At 33.8% G+C, this 24,164-nt stretch overlaps 1 protein-coding gene across 1 annotated transcript in view; it reads right to left on the bottom strand.

Annotated features, from left to right (window-relative positions):
• The window catches only part of HSP-25_8 (Heat shock protein), a 39,971-nt gene extending 37,101 nt beyond the window's left edge, over window positions 1-2,870 (bottom strand). The window contains exons 1-2 of the mRNA XM_012939495.3: window positions 2,263-2,870; window positions 1,838-2,222 (exon numbers count right to left, since the gene is read on the bottom strand). Coding sequence (XP_012794949.1) covers window positions 1,838-2,134 — 297 coding nt within the window. The 5' untranslated portion in view covers window positions 2,135-2,222; window positions 2,263-2,870. The remainder of the gene's footprint in view (window positions 1-1,837; window positions 2,223-2,262) is intronic.
• Between the last annotated feature and the right edge of the window lie 21,294 nt (window positions 2,871-24,164).

The raw sequence follows: 24,164 nt of genomic DNA, 5'->3' as shown, positions 1-24,164 counted from the left end.
CAAAACCTTAGTAAAATAACTTATTAGAGACTATCGTTATTTAAAATTTTCAATTATTGTTCATAATTTTGTGGAGTGAAACAACACCTCTTAGTGAGACTATAGTTTATGGACGACCTTTGAGCGACGCTAAAGTGACCTTGAGAGGGTTCACCTAGTAACTAGGACCAAACGAGGGTCATAAACCAGTGTGGGGAATTAAAATTATAATTTACATTTGATGGTTAGGGTTAGGAATTAGATTTAGGGTTTTCATCACGAACTGACATAGGCTATAATGCCAAAAACCTATTTAGCCAAATGGATGGGTGAATTTCGCTCCAAAACCCGAGACCTGTTACCTAATACGTGATTGGTTCGTCCATAAATTATAGTCTCTCCCAACTCTCTATTCTATTTTTAACTAACATTTGTAAAAAATACACATAAATGTGACTTTAAAGTCTGAGTAAATAATTTTTAGTCAGTGAATCATCCTTATATCTTTTTTATTAAAGACAAGAAATATCTATATAATCGATTTGAACTATGATATCTAGAAATCCTTAACAAAACAGTTAAACCATCAGAATGAATTCCCGCCATAAAGTACATCAATGACAGATTTTACCACTTTTTCAAGATAAATGAAATGATTGATAAATAATGATGAGCAGTTTTAAGGCTACATAATCTAGAATTCTATGTCAAACCATGAAGAATGTGCGGCTGTGTTATGCTCCTAACAATAGGGAACTGTAATATAGGTTAAGAATGAAATTTGTTTTCTCTTTTCTCTGGTGTAATATGTGTTAAAAGAACATTCACTAATACCAATTTTTATAAAGGATGCCATTTATTGTTATGAATGCTTATAAATTCCATTTACTTGAAATGAAACACTGAAGGTCGAATATAATATATTAAATAGTGACAGACACCTTTTTATAGTTTCTTAACTCTTGTGTTCATTATCAAATTCAAATGGTCCGACCCAAGGTGAACATATTAGATATGGTTAGTGCTATTTTACATTAAAACATATGACTAATAACACTAAGTATAGTAACTATCCCTCAATGTATAGAAATATAATGAATACGACGAATTTTGGCAGACATTACCTGTGAGATAGTCTAGAAATCCACTAGTAAATAACATTATTTCAATGATGTGCTATGTCCAGTGAGCAAGCCTAAACTATTTTCTTGTTCAACCTTGATTGCATAGACGCTAACTTATCAAGTAATTGTTTTTCAGTGCTATTTATCTTGGTACTAACTAGTTGCAGAAATTACAGGGCCAAAGAATTCACACAATATACCAAACAATGGGAAGTATCAGTTCACTCGTAAACGAAGTTATACCTTGTTCAACTAGCACGAAACCATGATCAAAGAATTATTATCATTCAAGTGTGTAATGTAGACTAATGGCCACAGTACAACTTGGTCTATAGAATCCGATGTACACTAAAAAGGACTTGGCGCCCACGACATTGGTAACTATCCAGTGACAAAACAATTGTAAATACACTTAAATCGTACAGGAGGTCAGTCACGGCCCGGATAGCTAAGTGACAACGTCTCTGACTGTGAAGATGGGTGACACGGGGTCGAACCCATCACGGACCATCAGTTCCCTCATGATTACCAGCACGCCCTGCTGACGAGTGCCAAATAGAACGAAACCTAGGTCCAGGGTCTCCTATCAACCACTTCCAACCACCACCTCCCAGTCTAATCTCCCCGTGATGGTCCTTAAAGATAAACAATTTATATATTTTAATCAACGTAAAATTGACTCATTTTTGTTTAGGAGTTTTTGACAAAGTAAGAAATAACATATAAATTCTTACCTCTAAAGCGAACATGGACTGTCTCATTCGCTTCATGTCTTCGCTCCACTTGCTACGTGTTTCACTAATCCAGCGATTGACTTCATCATCCCAATCACTAATATAACGATTTGATCCACTTATAGTTGATTCAGTTAAGGGTATTGATGACTCTGAACTTGAATTCTTGTGGATGTCGGTTCTTGAATGCTTACTGTAACTACGTTCAAGATTACTAAGCATATCCTTTCGGCGCTGTTCGAATGTTCGCTTATCTCTTGATATCGGTATGTTTATTTCCGTTCTGTAGTTGTCCATAATTACGTCAGATGTAAGTCACTACAAAACGTTGTAACAATACGACTCAGCAACCACTGCTATGTGTGGAAAAACTAATCTTCGCAACCTAACGAGCAAATACTTGAAAATATATCCGCAAAACCTACCAATAATTTTCAAGAATCGTATTTGTCAATTAAATTTTGATTGGTTAATTTTTATTCACGTATTAAAAGCATGTAATAATAAGTTGACCAGATTGCCACCTCATCCTACCTGTTATTGTTTCTGGGTTGAGTCATTTCATAATTGCATATTGGATCTATTGATTTAGCACTGGCATTTGTAATGAATTAAGATTGGAAGTCAAGACTAGGGTGTTATGCTCCCTACATACTTTATTGATAGATTATGATGCCATGATTACATACATACACAAATAAATTCAATTATGGAGAATAACATTCTGCTTATGCTTCTAGATTTGTGCGTATATCATATACAGTCACGCTAGGCAAATGGTCAAGTAAATGTAACGTGTGCATATCTTATGTATTTTGAACACACATAGAACTGATTATCTATCAGGTGTACACTGCTTCAGTCTTTACCTTGTAGGTTTGGATGTATATAAATACATACACGAGATTTTATTTACATACACAATGATAAACTACTTACAAAATAGGAAGTCTGACTGTTATTTCAATTATACAAATGGATAAGTTTTATTTGACGCAGGTAGAATCAAGGTTAGATTTATAAAGATTTTACTACATACACACTGTAAGAGTGGAAGGTAACAAAAAAGCATGTCTGATACATGTATATACAAGTATTTATACACCATCGTCGGAATGCTTTTTTGGTTCCATAGCCTAGACATACATGAAACAAATATCGATTGTAGAATACCTTATTTAGTGGAATAGTGCTTTGAAATTGTGTTGAACACTCTGTAGGTAGACTTAGTTCGAACTTTTTATAAAGTAAAATTTTAGTCAATACGTTTCTGTTGTATACGTCTGGGGATAGCCAGACCATCAAACTTGAAGATCTAATAATTAAAAAGATGATATGGTTAATCGATATTTATTCAAAATACATTCAAAACATTAACGTCGCAAGTTTTACAGAAGGTTTTGGGCTTCCTACAAGAGAACCAGACAAGTTCAAGGGACTCATTATGAACCAGAGATTACAACAAGGGTATATACATGGACAAAACAAAGAAATAAATAGAAATTTAATGACTACAGCTAGTGTTTTATACCGCTAAGAACATAAAGGATTATATGGTCCTAACTAAATTGCAAAGCGCCGAGGTCATTCATATGGATTTGAAGACAACAGATCATAAGAACGATTAAATGACGAAAAATAGAACTAGATTAACAACAATGACTCATGGAAAAAAAGAGATCTACTAACTACAAACTAAAAGGCGGGAAAACTAAATAAAATAAAGAGTAGGACTTGTAGACTATGACACATGCACACAAACGCAGGTAAACGAATAACCGTGTAGAGTATATTATATATATATATATATATATATATATATATATATATATATATAGAGAGAGAGAGAGAGAGAGAGGGACTTTGAACTCGAAAAGATTTCAATAAACCACTAATGTAACGATTGCGTGCACCGATTTTCAGTGAAGAATAATGAAAATCTGAATGTATATTTTTAAATTTCATTTCTCCAGCTGTTTTTTAAAAAAATTAGAACAAACCATTTCCTGTTGCCTATACACAGTAAATCTTAGGGTCATAAACGACCTATCCCAACATCATCATTACGATTGTGCCATAAGATTAAATGCATTTTTATTGGAAATTTTCGTTTGATTTCAGAAATTTCTCAAATAATTTATTACTTCTTTTTTCGAACTACTACAGTACATAACTGAATCAACACAGCTACGCAAACGATTAGTTACACAATTCCCCATGTTAAAAAACCTCTAATCAGAACACCAGAAGGTCAGATAAGCAGTTACAAAAAAACCGTTTAGACTTAAAACTCATATGGTTTTATTCGTAAAATATAAAACCACAACGTACCACAAGTATTAAATCTCAATCAGTTTATAACTACGTCATTTTTAACACAAAGCTCAGTAACGTATTTGTAACTATAAAACTATAATTTAAGTGAATTAATCAATCGAAAACGTTCAATCAAGACCATAAAAACAGACCGAACTGACCGTTTGTAAATGCTTACTAAAATATACTAATTTGGTTTTCTACGATTAATATTTCCCTTTTCTACCTTTCCGTATCCTGACAACCATTTGCTTTTAAAGAATTACTGATATGATAGTCTATGTTTAATCGACGTAGCTTTTGTTAAACTCGTCATGATCTTTGTCGATGTGGCCTAGGTTTACTTCCCAGTGTCATTTATTTCCGTATAACTTCCATATCTAAATTACCTTACATATCTAACATCATATCAGAGTTTCCATAGGGCAGCAACGACAAATTGACAAAAATAATTGAAATAAAACTGGTCATGGGATGCTAATTACATAATATATATTAGTTATGGGGTTATAAGCAAGAAAATTCAGTGAAAGGACAGTGAAAGAATGGATTTTTCGTTTACTGAATATTCATTGTGGTAAGAATGATTAATCTAGATGAAAGATTTATTAGAAGTAAGACAATCATTAATTTATTTCATCCGTGATAAATAGTTCTGGTGAAATTTTAGGCAGGAAAATATACGTATATATATCACGTCGTATAAAAATTCTTTATTAAAATATTAATGTAAACATCTTGTTAAGCCTTACGGTTAATTCGTAAAAAAAATTCTAAACTGATGTCACAAATGCTTAACTAGAATAAAACAACCATGTAAATGTTCCCCTGACTTTGAATACCTCTTTGATTATCACCATGGAGATATTGGAAATCGTAGAATTTTTATGGATTTTAGTTACAAACTAGTTTTAGTTACACCACCATTGAACACCAAAAAGCACTGAATAACTGCTTTGTCATGTCATGTTACTGCTTTCTGATGACAGTCATAGAAACGTGGTGATGAGGGATTTACATACCAGCTGTACAGTGCTTCGTGGTTTTTAATAGTTGCTTAGTTATTGTTAGACGATTATATAAACTAACTTCGCAATGAAAATTCTTCAAGAATTGTCCATATTAGTAGTTATAAAATAGTTTCAATGATAGAAAAAACGTATATGCATGATAGAAATCGGTTTCCAGTTGCTTGATAAAAAGGTATGCACGATGATAGAGTTACTTAATTACACCTGTTACTGCTAATATGTCATAGGCTGCCGATCAGCATTCTCCAACCCACTCTGTCCCACTCTGCCTCCTTTTCTAGTTCCATCCAATTCTTCTTCATTTTCCTCATGTCTATCTCCATTTCCCGGCGTAATGTGTTCTTTGGTCTTCCTCTTTTCCTTTGGCCTTGAGGATTCCATGTGAGGGCTTGTCTTCTGACGCAGTTGGGTGATTTCCTCAATGTGTGTCCTATCCACTTCCAGCTCTTCTTCCTGATTTCTTCATCCGCTGGAATTTGGTTTGTTCTTTCCCACAGTTGGTTCTTGCTAATAGTGTCCGACCAACGGATCCGAAGTATTTTGCTTAGAAATCTGGTAATAAACACCTGTATTTTCTGGATGATGGCTTTCGTAGTTCTCCAGGTTTCTGCCCCATATAGTAGAACTGTCTTGATATTTGTATTGAAAATCCTGACCTTAGTGTTGGTTGACAGTTGCTTTGAGTTCCAGATGTCCTTCAGTTGTAAACATACAGCTATTGCTTTACCGATCCGTGCCTTCACATCTACTTCAGATCCACCCTGTTCGTCAATGATGCTGCCCAAATATGTAAAGGTTTTTACATATTCCAAATCTTCTCCGTCAATTGTGATTGGATTGGTTCATTCTGTGTTGTATCGGAGAATCTTGCTTTTCCCTTTGTGTATATTGAGACCTACGGCTCTCGAGGCTGCTGCTACACTGTTCGTCTTCTCCTGAATTTGTTGTTGCGTTTGGGATAGAAGAGCCAGATCATCTGCGAAGTCTAGATCGTCCAACTGCATCCTAGATGTCCATTGTATCCCGTGTTTCCCTTCAGATGTTGACGTCTTCATGATCCAGTCGATCACCAGGAGAAAGAGAAAGGGTGAGAGTAAGCAACCTTGCCTGACACCGGTCTTTATTTCGAAGAAGCTTCCATAGTGTTGTTCTGTCCACTCTATCAAACTCTTTCTTGTAGTCAATGAAGTAGTTGATGTAGAGTGATGAATTCCATTCAATTGATTGTTCCACAATGATCCGTAGAGTTGCGATTTGGTCTGTACACGATCTATCCTTACGGAATCCTGCCTGTTGGTCACGAAGTTGGGCGTCTACGCAGTCCTTCATCCTGTTTAACAATACCCTGTTGAAGGCTTTCCCTAGTATTGAGAGAAGAGTGATGCCCCTGTAGTTATCACAGTTGCTGAGATCGCCTTTCTTCGGTATTTTGACCAGCAGTCCTTCCTTCCAGTCTTCTGGTACTTGTTCCTCATCCCAAATCTTATTGAAGAGAAGGTGGAGCATCCTTGCAGTTGCCGCTACATCTGCTTTTAGTGCCCCTGCTGGAATGTTGTCTGGTCCTGCTGCTTTGCCACTCTTGATTTGTCTGATGGCCATGCTGATTTCTTCAATTGTTGGTGGGCCAACATCGATTGGGAGGTCCGTGGGTGCTGCTTCGATGTTGGGTGGGTCCAGTGGGGCTGGTCGATTCAAGAGTTCTTGAAAGTGTTCTACCCACTTGTTTCGTGGCTCTTCAATGTTGGTGATTACCTTGCCTTCCTTGCTTTTCACTGGTCGTTCAGATCTGCAGCGATTTCCAGAGAGTCTCTTTGTTATGTCATACAGTTGTCTCATGTTTCCTTCTCTTGCAGCCTTTTCCGCCGTCATTGCTAAATCTTCCACATATTTACGTTTGTCAGTTCTGATGCTCCTCTTCACCTGCTTGTTTACTTCTGTGTATTCAGCTTTTGCTTTGGCTTTTTCTGCTCTTGTTCGACTGGTATTGATTGCTGCCTTCTTGTTCCTCCTTTCTTGAATCTTATTCAGTGTATCAACAGTGATCCATTCCTTGTGATGGTGCTCCTTGTGGCCCAGAACCTCATGGCATGTTGAAGTGATTGCTCCTTTGATCCCCTTCCAGTTGCTCTCCATAGTTGTTCCTTCTCCATTGAGTAGATCATGAAAGGCCTGGAACTTGTTGCTGCGGTCTATCTTGGATTTGTTGAGTTTGTTAGTATCCTGAAGAAAGGCCGTATTGAACTTTTGTGATATTGTCCGCCCCGTTGTCCAGTGCTTCTTGAGTTTCAATTTCATCTTGGCAACCAGCAAGTGATGATCTGATGCTATATCAGCTCCTCTCTTGGTTCGCACGTCTTCCATCGTCCTTCTGAACTTTTTACTGATGAAGATATGGTCGATTTGGTTTTGCATAATGTGATCCGGTGAAGTCCATGTGGTTTTGTGTATGCGTTTATGTGGGAATATTGTGCCGCCTATGACCAGCTTATTGCAGGCACATAGATTTGCAAATCTCTCACCATTTTCGTTCCTTTCTCCCAGTCCGTGTCGTCCCATGATGTCTTCATATCCAGTGCTGTCCGTTCCAACATTGGCATTAAAACCTCCCATCAGAATGGTCAGGTCCTTTGTTGGGCACTTCTCGACGATTGACTGCAGCCTATCGTAGAATTGATCTTTAGCGTCTTCCTTGTAATCGTTGGCAGGCGCATAGCATTGGATGATGTTCATTGAAATGCCCTCTTTCTTTGTTTTGAAGGAGGCTTTGATGATCCTTGGTCCATGAGATTCCCATCCTATAAGTGCATTTTGCGCTTGTTTGGACAGCATCAATGCAACTCCTTGTGTATGTGGTGCATTTTCTTCTTCATGGCCGGAGTATAACAGGAGCTCTCCTGAAGTTAGTCGTTGTTGTCCAACTTGTGTCCAATGTGTTTCACTGATCCCAAGCACCTCTAGGTTGTATCTCCTCATTTCTGTAGCAATTTGGAAGGCTCTCCCGATCTCCCACATTGCATGAGCATTCCATGTATCTAAATAAATGGTCTCTCTGGTTGTCAGAAGGGGCATCGGTCTCGTAACTTCCGAAGGAACTCGTCTTTCATTATAAGGCATCATAACTCTTCTAAATGAAGACCTTCTGATTCCCAGGGCAGAGTTTAAAAGGTCTGAATAATTTTTTTCTGGTTAGCGTTTTTTAGAGAGTTAGTTTTCTATGGGTTGGTGTCGCTAACCCCCTACTCAACCCTCCTCTTTTATCCGGGCTTGGGACTGGCAGTAGCCCCCGGAGGGACTCCAGGCGGAGTTGCACGGTGATATACGAAGTAATCAAATCACATGTTTAATCAATTTCATCAGATATTAACAAATACGTTACAATGCTCACTATATTTCATGTTTTCCTATATATGTAGGAAGATTGTTACCATCAGTCTATAGGAGGTCATTACTGTAGTAGAGATTTTTTTGTTCTACCACTTGACAAATATAGTATATTTAACAAAAACTTTACAATATATAATGGCTATAATTCATTTTACAATTAACAGATGTACATTTGACAACCATATCAAACAATTAAATTGGTAAGCAATCTAAACCATCCAATGTTTCCTAGTATGGAATGGATAATCAATCAATTGATGAAAATCAAAAGAGAAAAGAAAGATAACCTTAACATGGACATGCTTTTCGGCAGAAATTCAACCTATTCAAAATTAATAAATTCGTTGAAAACAAATCATTTCGCTGAACTTCGTGTTTTTAATGTTTAAATGGGAATTATATGCCAATTATTTAAAATTATTTCAAATCAACATATATAAGCGAACAATATTGGTTTCAGTTAGATCCTCATCAGGCTTTAATATAATATACAGTAATATTTATATACATTTATGAAATTATTAAACCAATCAAGGTAGTTTATAAGTTAATGATAACAATGGAAAAGATTACATAATAAGCGAAAAGTACAAATTGATAGTATGATGACCGGTGTACTAGTTTTGATAGGAATAATAATAAAGGCTTAAATCAATGTTACATAATAGGAAATAGGTCAATGATTAGAAAAATATAGACAGTGAGATAACATTTATAAAATTATAAGATTACGTACATGTATTTCGTGTATGCATATAAATATTACTGTATATTAGAGTAAAGCCTGATGAGGATCTAATCGAAAACAATATTGTTCGCTTATATATGTTGCTCTAAATTTACAGTATGGGAATTTTTCATATTTCAAATCACTCACTAAGTTTGTAAATTTTAATATAACAATCTGAATTCAGCTAATTCGAGAATTATTTGCCTTTTCTTACAACGCAATCACTTACATAAAATATCAGGGAGATAAATGTATGTGATAAGTTTGAAATGGTGACCTGGTGAAGAAGATTTACAGTTCAGAAGAATGATTCTGATGGAGGTGTATTGTTTGGTTTTGGTTGTTTAATCATGAAGCTTTCATAGTCAGTGAGAATGCTTCATGATTAAATATCTTAAGAATATGCACTCACTAATGAATATACGAAATTAATCCACAGAACCTTCAGATTTTGAAATGTGAACGTTTTATTTAGATCAGTAAATAGGAAATCTGATAGTTATCCAATTCCAATTTTAATCATTCAGTGATATAGAACAATTCATCATTTACAATCATCAGTGAGTTGAATGCATTAATTACGTCTAATTTTATTCATTTATTTAATATTCAATCAACCGATTTTTTCAACTACAGATACAAAATACAAAAGATTGACGGAAAAAAATGTCTATAGTTTTACTATTAAATTGACTACATTCCATTTTTCATCCATGACTTGATAAATTTGAATAAAAGAACTCATTATAATTACAGACAAAAAAAAACAATGAGCAATCGGTGCGCATGTGAAATACAACTCCAGTTTTTGTCCTATATAGCTGTTAGTAAATGACCGACAAACGAATTAAATATTAATGTTAAATCATTTACATTGTTATATATATGAATGTATGTTGTCATGTATCTATCTTTGTGTGTGTATGTGTATGGACGTAAGTCTTTATGAAAGTTAAACACAAATGGGAATGGTGTACTTGATTTCTGTTGTCGATGATGATTACTCCATTTCTTTTTAAACTAATAAAAAAAATACTTACTGTAATAGACGCCTTTTTAAATCAACGTTAATAAAATTATCGTAATGAAGTTGAATGTTAACTATTTCATTTTACTGTTGTCTTTTCTTTCGAATTGATGATTACTGAAAATGTTTAAAGGGGTAATAATGATAGTCGATAAAGGGTTCACATGTACAATATTTTTAGTACAATATTATGCTATTTGTATATTTTAAAATTAAGTTATTATTTATAATTTGGTAGTCAATGCTTCACTATATTTGATAGGGATGTTTTTGATGGAGTTTTGTTCTCTGAGCTGGATGGTTTGACTATGGAGCTTTCATTGTTCTTCTGAAGGAAATCATCAGCGCAAAGTTCAGCTCAGAGAACAAAACTCCATCAAAATCATCCACCTGAGCTACAAATCTTCCCCACCATCTCATAGAGATGTTTACCGAGATAAAGATTAAATAGGATAAGAACAATAATTCGTAGATGAAAGTAAACTCAACATGTAGGCATATAAAAATTCAAAGCAATTAGTCCCTTTGATAGATCTCGATAATGTTATAAGAAGACGATTATTATCAGAACTGTGTGATATATTAGCGCAATACATTTCGAACAATCTGATCACACATATACTTGTTGAGAACATTTATATATAAAAATAACAGGTCAACTAGACTAGAAATGGAGGGTAAGAGGAGACAAGGATAATAATAAGAACAATAGTAATCCAAAACCTAAAAGACATGAAAATGATTGTGACTAGTGGAGTTCAACCAGGTCTGTTGTGAGATAGTAACTCACTGAAGACAATGGCGGATGTGTCGCTCGATTTCGTGGATTAGTTGAAGTTAGACATTAACACCGTTCGATGCCGGTTCAGTGGTCTAGTGGTTAAGTGCTCGCGTGCGAAACCAGCAGGTCCAGGGTTCGAATCTCGCAGGGGGTGGGGTCGTGGATGCGCACTGCTGAGGAGTCCCACAACAGGACGAAAAGGCTATCTAGTGGTTCCAGGTTTTCCATGGTAGTCTAACTTCAATTGACTCATGATCTCAACCATTGAAATTATTATAATATCCACAAAACCCATCTGACATCCCACTGTGTTTACCAATTTAAATGAGTGTTGTCACACATGCACCAAAATGGTTGCAGAAACAAACAGGATCAAGTGACCCAATAAGAGTAGAGGATAAACATCTACCATCCTCTATTGCTTAACATATAATCGAAACAGGCCATAAGATTTATCTTAACTCGGCTTTTGCGGTGTTGTACTAAAGTGTAAAAGGGTGTATACTAAGGTTTATTGAAGCCTTAGTCATACGAAAATTCAAACCCCCTTTGTGTATTCAAAAACAGTTTGTTCTCACCTTAAACCTACCCTGGTAATATTGGCTTATTATCCAGAGTGATAAGGTTTCAAATTGTGTTCACATTATTATTACTACTCTTATTATTATTATCCTTGTCTCCTCTTACCCTCCATTTCTAGTCTAGTTGACCTGTTATTTTTATATATAAATGTTCTCAACAAGTATATGTGTGATCAGATTGTTCGAAATGTATTGCGCTAATATATCACACAGTTCTGATAATAATCGTCTTCTTATAACATTATCGAGATCTATCAAAGGGACTAATTGCTTTGAATTTTTATATGCCTACATGTTGAGTTTACTTTCATCTACGAATTATTGTTTTTATCCTATTTATATTCTTCTTATTACATTATCGAAATATAAAAATTCATAAAACAGGTTCATTCTTTGTGAATACTTTTGAATCTATTGATATCTGAATTGTTTCCTTCTAATGGGGTAGACAGACTCAGTTTGTAGTTGTTTAACTACAGATCGCAATTATAGTGATTATAATGTAGCTTAATATATCTGAGACATTATAATTTAGCTATTCGAGTCGCTCTGTGAGTGTGGAGCTGACTGACTAGCGTTTGAACCATATATGGATCATCAGTTTTCTCAAGATTCCGGGTATGTTTCATTGATGGGTACCAGTTATCACGAAATCTGAATTCAAGGTATCCTGTCAACTACATCCAATCACCTAAAATCTAATCAATTTTTTCAAGATCATTTAATCTTAGGATTGTACTTATGAAAAGTATGCATATAAACAAAATATTTTTGTGTGAAATTATTATAGACTTTGATTACTTAAAATTGTTTATTGATTGAAAAATAAAAATGTGTTGTTAAAAACAAAAGATATAAACAATTGTATCATTTCCCCTTGATGAAAGGAATTCAGTTTGTTTATACGAACGATTGGCTTTGTTTGTAGATTGTTTTCAAGCAATTGATCAATGAAAATGACCATAATGTTTTTTTCAATATTTTGACGAGACTATGTTTTCTAGGTCATATGCATTGTGAAGAATATATTTTTCCTTTATTCAATAAAAAGTATCACTCATGATTACTTAAAGTAAAATGTATATTTTACATAACTTAATTGATCAACTAGATGATATTCTACTTCGTAATTGTAGATTTCCCATTCCTGATTATAATCTATTTATCTGTTAAAATTCATAATCGAAGGGAATATATTTTCCCAACAAAAAGGAACTAGGCGTAACATTTGCTAAAATGCTATTATTAGAAGGGGTTTTGTGGAGATTTTTAGAAATTTCAATCGTTGAAATCATGAGTCAGTTGAAGCTAGACCACCAATAAAAAGCAATGTTGAGGGGACCCGCACTAGGACGAAACGACCGTCCAGTGCTTCCAGGTTTTCTATGGTGGTCCAGCTTCAATTGGCTCATGATTTCAATTATTAAAATGCTATTCATTTTAAATTGCCCACTCAATCGGTTAAAACTAATCAGTCCATATGATAACGTTTTGTATTAGATATGAGTGGGGTTTCGGGAGACATACGATTAAACATATCCAGGAATCTTCATATTTTTAATTTATATCTCTAGTAATCTTGTTCTCACTAAGACTAGAACACCGGACAAACAGTTTTAAAACAAAGTATATCAAGAGTATCCACGATAGTTCAGCGATAACTAATTGTTTAATATGAATACATGGATTTAGCATTGAATATTCTATTTAATAAATTTCAACCATGTTCTACAGTAATACAGCCCAAATTATGATCCAAAAGAATGGCGAATTTAAAGACAAATAATTTTCTAAAAATTACAACATGAGTTCAGGATTAGATGTTGACATCCGTTTCGTCCTATCTGAAACTCGTCATTTGGATTCCACTACTAGCCACCATCCATCTCTACCTAAACTGTCTGTGACTTAAGGAAATATCTGGACAATTCACACGAGATTGACACATTCCAATAAGATACTGATCAAGTGCAGTCCTAAACGTCAATGAAGAAATTTAAGCAACCGACACAAGTGAATTGAGTTCAGGACTGTTGGTAAAATAAGATAGAATAATGTATATTGGAGTGGTTAGTATATAACGTTAGCTTCAAAAAGTTCTTGTCATTACAAATTGTGAGATTAATAGTCAGAACAAATATGGATAACAGGATAAGAGAGGAATATTATTTCAATCACAAACCATACCAAGTAATATGAATTCTGTTAGAGATAATAAAGAGAGGTGAATGCTAATGAAATTCTTTACGTGTTATAAGAATAATTATAATAATAATAAAAAGTAATATAATAATATATGACTAACATAAATTTGACTTATAAAAATTTAAAGAGAAAAACTATATACAAGTTAGTTACATTAGGTCATTTTCTAATTAAGGTGAATGCTAATTCATACCATTGGAAAACTAATTTGAATTTATGGTTGAAGAATCTGACAAAAATGTTATCAGAAGGGGTTTTGTGGAGATTTTAGTAATTTTATAGTTGAATTCATGAGTTAATTAAAGCTAGACCACCATGGAAAACTTGGAGGCATTAGAAGGCTGTTTCGTCTTAGTATGAGGCTCCTCAGCAGTGCGCATCCTCGAACTCAGATTTTCCATAGTGGTCTATGATATGATGGAAAGAAAAGTCAATTTTCGATTGATTTACTCATTATGAGTTTTGTTCAAGATTACTTCCGTTTTGATTCAATGTAGTAATTACTCAATATAGTATTTGTTTTCTTTTCTCGTATGATATTTTATTCTGTATAATATACGATATTCTTGTATTTAATGGATATGAACTATGCTCAGTCTGTGATTTGTTATAACTCTAAGTATTTTTCATATATGGGATTTCATCCTAATTATTAATCAAAATGGGTGTACAATCAATATATAAATGAGTGTATTTTCTACTAGAATCGTCGTCGTCGTGTTTTGGGGTTAATAAATCATCACTTATAGCAGTCTTTGTGTTCTTACTTTCGCGTCGTGAGAATTGCAGAGGTCCTTCGTTCCGAGTATAAGTGATAAGCGTCTCCGACATAACAATCAGCGACGACCAGATACAAAAAGTAGCATTAAAAGAGCCAAGACAATAAGCATTCAAACAAACAGTTAAAACAGTCTAGCTTCAATTGACTGATGAATTCAACTATTAAAAAATTATCGACAAAACTATCTTTCCTTCATGTCATAAATTTTAATAAAATGGAAATTTTTAAACAGAGTTTAACTCAAATTGGAATGTCCGATCATTGATTACAAGGTTGAATTGATAGAAATCACATAACTAAACTAAATCATCAAAGTAGGCTGGGGATAAACTTTACATTTTCAAGTCATCTTAGTTAACCGTAGTCAGTAATTGAAGTCATGTTCACGTGTATTTAGTTATTCGATTGTAGATATTTTTGAATAATTTCTATCACAGATGCAACTAGATGATTTATACGTCACAGATCACATAGCTCCTCTATCCCATACACATCAGCAAATGCAGGTCGAGACATACACTGTAGTAGCTGCCTCCACATCAGTAGGTCTCAATATACACAAGGGTAAAAGCAAGATAATGAAGTACAACACTGAGAACACCAACCTAACCACACTTGATGGCGAAACTGTAAAATATGTGAAAAGTTTTACGTACCTGGTCAGCATCTTCGATGAACAAGGTGGATCCGAATCAGACGTGAATGCAAGGACTGGGAAAGCAAGGTCAGATGTTATACAGTTGAAGAACATGTGGAATTCAAAACAAGTTTCAGCCAACACCAAAGTTTTAATGATTCATAGAGATGTCAAGACAGTTCTACTGTGCGGAGCTGGAACTCGCAGAAGTACTACATCGATGATCGAAAGAGTACCAGTATTTATAAACAAATGTCTACATATGATACTGAATATCCGTTGGTTGGATACCATCAGCAACAGCTTACTATGGAAGAGAACAAACCATATTCCAGATGAAGAGGAAATTAGAGAGAGAAACTGGAGATTGATGGGACATACACTACGGAAACCATTGAACTGCATCTCGAGGCAATCCCTAACCCGGAATCTTGAAGGAAAATATAAAGGGGGAAGACCAAGGAACACATTGCGTCGGGGATCGGAGACAAACATCAAAAAGTTGAGTAGCGACCGGAAACAAGTGGAAAGGATTGTCCAGGGCAGAATTGGATGGAGAATGATGGTGGGCTGCCTATGCTCCTCCATGAGGGGTAATAGGCATAAGCAATTAAGTAATAGGCGCGCTGCAAGCTTACGATAAAGGGAACATATAAATGCAGGAATAAAGTTATCTACTGATTATACGATTAAGTTGTAAATACTCGTAGTCCAAAAAATAGCATCTAAGTTTTCCACATTACCGATATTCGCCTTGTTATAACAGTGTCGAAGTCATTTTCGATAATTTAATCTATAATTTTTTGTGATAATTTTACGAACCTATTTAACGTATCCAATTGTCATGGTGTATTTTCTGTAATTTAACCTCAGCACAACACAACCATCATCTGAAAACCTATATACACATACACAATTATTCATTTCATATTTTACATGATTCACTAAATAAACTATTTTATTATCGTTACAATTATCATTTTTAATAACGTGTTTTAGTTTACACACTTTGGTCACAATTCCTCATTGATCAAAAACTGTTTCCATTGAATTATTTTAAAATATGATTTACAACATGATGGAATGTTGTAGGAAATACGGTATTTGCATGGACTGTTATTATCATTATTTTCAAATGAATCGAGCATTTGGTAGAAAGCTAATAAATATATTTCTTGCTATATCCTAATGAGTAGAAAAATTGTATTTTTGACGTTTTGTGACGTAATGCAAGCCGCTTCGTCAGAGTAACTAAATAACCGAAATAAATTAACATTGGTTTAAACAGTATAAAGGAAACAATGCAGGATATTTTATATAAAGTCACGAAACGTCAGAAATACAATTTTTCTACTCCTTTAGGTATGACAAGAAATATATTTATGATTATTAAATTCATTTTGTATTGTTTGTTTGAATCTTCCCACTGATGTTTAGGACTGCTTCTGATCAATCTCTAATTGGCATATCTGAATAATGTGTGGATTGCTTTGAAATTACCTTTGGTCACAAGCATTATAAGAGGAGATAATGATGGCTGACAGTGGAATCCAGGGTGCGCGTTCCATCCTATTTAGGACTCGTCAGTTGGATGTACCTGCATCCCAGAGTTGATGTTCATACTCTGGGACTCAAACTCACCACCATTCGCCCCAAACGCCATTGTGTTATCCACTTAGCCACTGAGTCTTGGTAGCCATTATTATTATTATTACTATTATTATTATTATTATTGTTATTATTATTATTATTATTATTATTATTATTATTATTATTATTATTAGTAGTAGTAGTAGTAGTAGTAGTAGTAGTAGTAGTAGTAGTAGTAGTAGTAGTAGTAGTAGTACTTAAAACCTTATGTCAAAAGGCTGATGTTTTGCAATAATTAGTCTTTGTTCAACTGAATCAAAGTTCAGTTGATTGATGCTCATAAGTGGATCATGGTTAGATAAGATAATAATGTGGAATAAAATGATTCAGAAGTAGCTATTCATTATTGCTATTAATACTTAGACTAGTATTACCTTCGTATTATTAAACATAATCTATATATTGTACAAGCGATTATTGTTGATGAAATCGCCTTGTTTTGTCTTCGTTTCTCTTCGTTTTCGTTAAGATGCATATTGTTAAATAACTTTAAAGCATATTTGATAGTAAATGACTTTAGAAATTTACCTAAAAAATTTAATTTCTGTTTTTGTTGAGATTTAATTAATTTTGAATAGACTCGTTTTATTAATTATAGAAATGGCCTAAAAAATCTAGGCATCTGTTTGAAAATAATTTAGTAGTATCCGACGTTATCCATTTATATAATCGGAAATCGGAGGTTTCGAATGTCGTACCTACATTGGATTAAGGAAGAGTAATATCCATTATTTCTAAGTTAATGAAAAAACAATTGTTAAAACACTCTTTGATTTTCTGTAGTTCGATTTCAGATATCTATTCATGACGAAAACTGTGTTTAGAAACATATGTTTGTCTAGTTTACTTTGGAATTTATCTTAATTGATGCCTTTTTGGCTTGAATCGTTATTTTATTCTAAATTGAGTAAGCCATGTTATGTTTTGTTGTTCGGTTTAGTCACTGTCACATTGCTATAGATTGACTAACCAGCTATGCAGAGTGAAGATATCAAAACTGTGGGGGAAGCTAAATGGCTATGAGCTGAATAATAATTATTGCAGCTCATAATTATTTATAATTTATCAAATAAACAAGAACATGTAGGCGGTAACATTCCACTCACAAACAGCCTGATCAAACTGTGTGGCAATAAAATATGATCCTCCTGGCTATGCCTGACATTAAAACAACACCTTAAAATCTAAGCAGTAATATTAGTTCTCAAGAATGCAAGATAGAAACATTGATTTACTGGGAATTCTCCTTTTAACAAAAATCAGTGACGTGAACGATTAATTTTCTTTAGTTGTTAAGACTGAGCGAAATAGTTTAGGGGAACATTTGATATAATATCAAGAGGTCAAGAATGGAAATGTTAATATTTTCCTCACTCAAACAATCAAACAACTCATCTGCTCTTAGTACTCTAAAAATAATACCAATGTGATTGCTCATTAGCTTTGCTATTTTACGAGATTACAGAGATTATGAAAGTAGAAATAATTATCATTGTCAATGTAAAATACTATAAGATATGTTTACCTATCCTTGATTACCTGCAAAACGAGTGTAATAGACATCATCATATGGAAGTTATCCATGTGGAATAAAGTATTTTAATTTCTTACCTTGTTCTATATTCACTTACATCGATGTAGATATTATAACTTAGTATTATTTTGAGGTTATTTATGCCAAAAAGAATCCTTCATATCCAACAAACAGGTTGCTTTTTAATATTTTATCCTTCATCATATTAAAAATATTTTAAAATGATAGAATTAAAAGCTGAGATGGATGATGACTAGCAGTAGAATCCGAGACGTCCATTTCGTCCTATTTGAAACTTGTCAGTTGGATTCCACTACTAGCCACCATCCATCTCTACCTAAACTGTTTGTGAATTAAGGAAATATCTGGACAATTCGCACAGGATTAACATATTCCAATAAGATACTGATCAACTGCAGTCCCAAAACTCAATAGGAAGATTCAAGCAACCGATAGAATATAAGGTATTGGAAATTCTTTGAATTTTGTAAAACGTAATCTTGAGGATAGAATATTGTTTGCTTATCTACCATTCATAGTATTCTTGTGGTGTGAACACTTAAGAAAAGTGTAGTTTCCCACTCCTCTTTTTGTTTTGAAATTTTCTTCCAGGGTTGTTTTCGACAGTACTTTTATAAGAAAGTAAATTGACATTATATAAAATGTCTTTTATTCATAAATATTATCGTTGAAAAAGTTACTTAATGTCAACGAACATATACCTTATTGATGCTTTCATTTTATATATACGGATTTCGGACAATTAGTTTTATGTGTGTAGCATTAGTTATCAATTCAATGGAGTAGGTAGATAGTCAATGTATTAGTACTTGGTGAAAATTGAGACGTTCTTTCCTGGATTGGATGAGTAATCTGGTCTACTTTACGTGAATATCAAACAGAATATACAATAATAATAAAAAAATTCTTTTTGACAGTTTTTGTCTGACAAAACAAAATTCATTTTATAAATGATTTGACTTTAGAGAAAATGATCTAGAAAATTGTCATTTAACTATGTTTCCACCCCTCTCAATGATCAAAGTGATGGTTTATCTCTTCCGTCATCCCGTTTCAGATGAAATAAATGAGCCAAAATAGCATAATTTAAAAGTCTGAAAATCTCTCGAAGCTACTTTTTTAGTCGATAGTAGGTTTTCTTTAGTGTAGACTGTACTTCTTGAGACTGAAAATTCTTTAGTAAACTGTTTAATACAATCAGAAGTATTGTCTGTTTTTTCTAGTCCCTCCCTTGAATTGAACGTGCAGAACTAATTGCCTACAACAGATAGTGAGTCTGTAGTGTCGTTATTATGTTAAGCCCATATACCTTATTCTAGCTTTCGGACAGCCCAATCTATTCATTCTACTTGAGTCACATTTTGACCATGTTAGTTATCCGCTTATCAATCTTGACTGCTTTTATTTTAGCGTAGGTGTGTGTACATTTCTTGTCCCATTCATCACATGTCTGTAACTTACCTTCGTGTAACTATAATTATTAATTAATGGTTGGCTAAATGGGGAGTTGGCTTACCCGCCATCTCCACTGCGCTTCGTTTCACTTCTCTCTGTTCTATTCGCTGCATATACAAAATATATGTATTCAGAAGTCCATTCTCGTTATTTGACTTATTTAATCCCGTTACTGACTAACGTGATTTAAGTCGATAATTATATACGAGGATAGGCGATAACAAACATTCATAAGATCAAACTGGAGACAGATGCACTAGCTACTAAAGTGGAGAGCCCGTCAACAAACATCGTCCGATCTAAATGACGGCAAAATGACGGGCCCCACAAGTCACCAGAAAACAATAGTTTGGGTTGAACGAATAGTAATATTTGCAATCATTCTCCAAATAAGTATATATCATTATTTCAGCAAGAAAATCTGGAATTGTAGAATACTCATTTCATTCAGTTTTGTTTCTGACTATCAGCATTTTTTTCTTGCTCCATCATTGTCACTAACTTTTTTAATTACATTGATAAAAGTACAGGTTTCCCGCAAAATTATTTTATCCTTCAGGGAAACTTAACGATGTGACTACGTGTACTAACGTTTGTTGGTCATTTGAAACTGCTATTGTAATTTTAATTACGATTTCTCGTCATGTTCAGACTTTGGCAAATCAATCAATAGTTTATGTTCGCCGTAAAATTTCCTTAGAATAAATGTATATTGTAATTTAAGGGCATATGTAGAAAACTCATATGTCTTGATATGCTTACAGAAATTAATTTTTGGAATGAATTAGAATTAAATTATCCAAAAGAGTTTGGATTCAATACGCCTACTAACTAAAAGATTTTATTATACGCTATGAAATTAAATTTTAGTAAATCTCTTTGCATAATTAAAAAGATTTTTCGCTTAAAAGTATGTTTTTAGTAAAGTTGCCTTCTCCGTACTGAGCGCTTTTAAACGTGAAGCTTTTGTTATCTTCTGAAACAACATCATCGACACGAACTTGAGGAATGTTTCTGAATGAGGTGTGATGAACAAGATGCTGATTATTTGATTCGTTGATTTGTGACGCTAAATATAAACTGACTGGGACGAGTTTCACAGATTACCTAATTAAATAATAATAATCGTTCAAGTACTGACAACTTCCTCGTAGATATATTTCCCTAGGTTTCACTGCGTACCCATAAGCTGTGAAGCCTTTGATATCGTAAATGAATTGGCCGTTCAATAGTGGCATTTACTGAAGACCATAAAATACTGTCACAAATCTATTGGTCTCAAATATAAACAATTAAATTTTGATCCAACAGTTTAAAGATCTCTGTAAGACCTAAAAGTTCTATTAACAATTTCTAATTTCCGGTAAGTCTCTAGCTAATTTCAATTAATGCGGAAATATAGCTTGAAATCAAGTGATTCATCAAGTTAAGTTCAATACCTATCAGTCAATCTATATATTTATGAGCGTAGATGAGTTCTAAGTAATCCTCATTCACTATTCTATTCAGTCTTTATACTTTCTTTGTCTAGTTAGTTGATAGGGTGTTTGAAGTTTAAATTAATAAATAAATCGATTCTCAAATAATAATACATTATTATTTATTCTCCTGCTTTGAAACATCTTAACAACAAATGACTGAACCTAAGGCCTCATTGTATTACATTATAAAGTATCAGTACTAATAAAACATTCATGTCTGTGCTACTTTAGATTTGTACTTCGAAAGTTTGTTTGTAGAAAATAGGCGTTTATGTATCATTATAGGCTAATTTATTATTCTGGAAGTTTCTAGGAGAAATCGATAGCAAATTTAGGAATTGTTCAATCAGATTATCTATACGGCTTTTTGAAATCTCCGAAAGTCTCTAATTAGTCCAAGTGTATTCTTTATTTCTCGAAGTTTCTAGAAAACTTCCCAGGGGATTCTAGATAACTCATATCTCAAGTAGATACAGCTTTTGTTAATATCATAATAATATTACTGTCATCAATAATTAATATCTTCATTCAATCTATACAAATATTTTACTGAAATTATTTCGTACTTCAGTAATCACATGATGGTCTCCATAGATTGATTACCTCAAAATTTTAATGTTGACTAGTATTTGACATAAAACTGATCCACTATCACATTTAGTCTACTTCTCTTGGCATAAAAATAATTTTATCGAACTATATATTGTTTGTTTAACATCGGTTGAGGTTAGACATTAACATTGTTGGATGCCGGCTCAGTGGCCTACAGGTTAAGCACCCGCGCGCAAGATTGACAGGTCCTGGGTCTGAATCTCGCAAAGCGGGATCGTGGGTGAGCACTGCTGAGGAGTCCCATACTAGGACGAAATGGCCTTTTCAGTGCTTCCAGGTTTTCCATGGTAGTCTAGCTTCAATTGACTTATGAATTCAACTTTTAAATTATTACGTTTATTGAAAGATAATAGTGTTTCAAAATGCTGTTTGAATTTATCTCTGATAAATATATTGTTTAATGAATTAAAACAAAGACAAACACAATAATGACAAAAAAACTCATGATCATTGATTTATGAACATTCTGTGCACTATGCAAATAATTTTATATTTTTTAAGAATATTGTCAATGAAGTATTTGATTACATGTGTGCAAAACTTTCGAAAGATAGTTTTGTGACCAATTACAATGTTAATACATTATTGTTAATTTTCATATTCTATTGGACAAATTTGTATATGATGCGATCGATAATTTGTCGTAATAATAATCTTTCAGACACATTTTTCTTATATTGTCTTCCATTTTATAACATGTAGGACAACTGGAATGATGAAATACCATATAGAGATAATAGATTCTGTGGTTTGATAGAATACAATTAGTTACACTATGTTAAGTGGTTGATGGTAGGCGGTAGAAATCATTGGGATTAGGTTTCGTGTTAGTTAGCACACGTCAGAAACGTTTCCCCTCAAGATTGTCGATAAGTTCTATTGACAAAATCCGGTTAATGCGAAACCTAAGTTCAGAGTTTCCTTCCGTTCACCACCAACCGATCATCATCGAAACATTATATACGAGATACTGAGGTACTAAGACTAGTGGTCGTCTTACAACTTAATCGATAGAATTCGAGCAGCATTGAAGACTAGACCAATATATCATTTAGGACAACATATATAAGTGAACAATATTGTTTTCGATTAGATCCTCATCAGGCTTTAATATAATATACAGTAATATTTATATGCATATACGAAATTATTAAACCAATCAAGGTAGTGTATGAGTCAATGATAACAATGGAAACGATTACATAATAAGTGAAAAGTACAAATTGATAGTACCTATAAGCGACAGGCACTCAACCAAACAGATTCATTAGAAATACACATAAGCAATATGGAAAGAAATCTTTCACAAAGAGAATTTATGTTCGACAACCTACGACCGGATATAAATTAACAATTTATGGATTATATGAACATGGTAGTGAAAAGTAGATCAGTAAAATTAGAGACAAAACTAATTCAGTCACTGGAACCTCATAAACCTGAAAGAAAATTTCCTATGGACCCTGAGCAGTACGTTCATAACTTTTCTAGTGTTACTTTAGACATAGTGCTAGTAGAGGCTTTGTCGCTCGGCCCTAGATTTTGTGACTATGGAAATAAAATAAATCAACTAGATACAGATGTGCAGTTTGAAAATCTATTTACACAAACAACAGATTTATTACGTACTTCACCCGATGAACTCACTAGGTTTAAGACCACGTTGGTGCCAACAATACAAAAATAGTAAGTGTACTGTGAAAACTCCACTTACCAAACAGCACCGGGATGCTTTACATATGCTTAGAAAAGACAACTCTCTAATCATAACCAAGCCGGACAAAGGAGGAGGGCTAGTTCTAATGAACAAAGCCGATTACATTGATAAAATGAACTCGATTTTGAATGATCCGACTATGAAGGCAGAGAAATTGCTGACATTCACTTAAGGAATTAAAAAAATAAAGGTATACTTACTTCAAACATACATGACATACTTAAACCCACTAGATCGAACACACCGCGACTATATGGTTTACCCAAAGTTCACAAGACAAGTCTTCCTCCCCGCCCAATTTTAGATATGTATAATTCATCTTATCATAAAACTGCAAAGTGGCTAGTTCGAATCCTTGACCCCTTAGACAAACTAGTCGTCAAC

The sequence above is a fragment of the Schistosoma haematobium genome, chromosome 1 (assembly GCF_000699445.3).
Source record: "Schistosoma haematobium chromosome 1, whole genome shotgun sequence".
NCBI lineage: Eukaryota > Metazoa > Platyhelminthes > Trematoda > Strigeidida > Schistosomatidae > Schistosoma > Schistosoma haematobium.
Note: the sequence above shows the minus strand (reverse complement) of the source record. Positions and strands in the feature narration are given on the sequence as shown.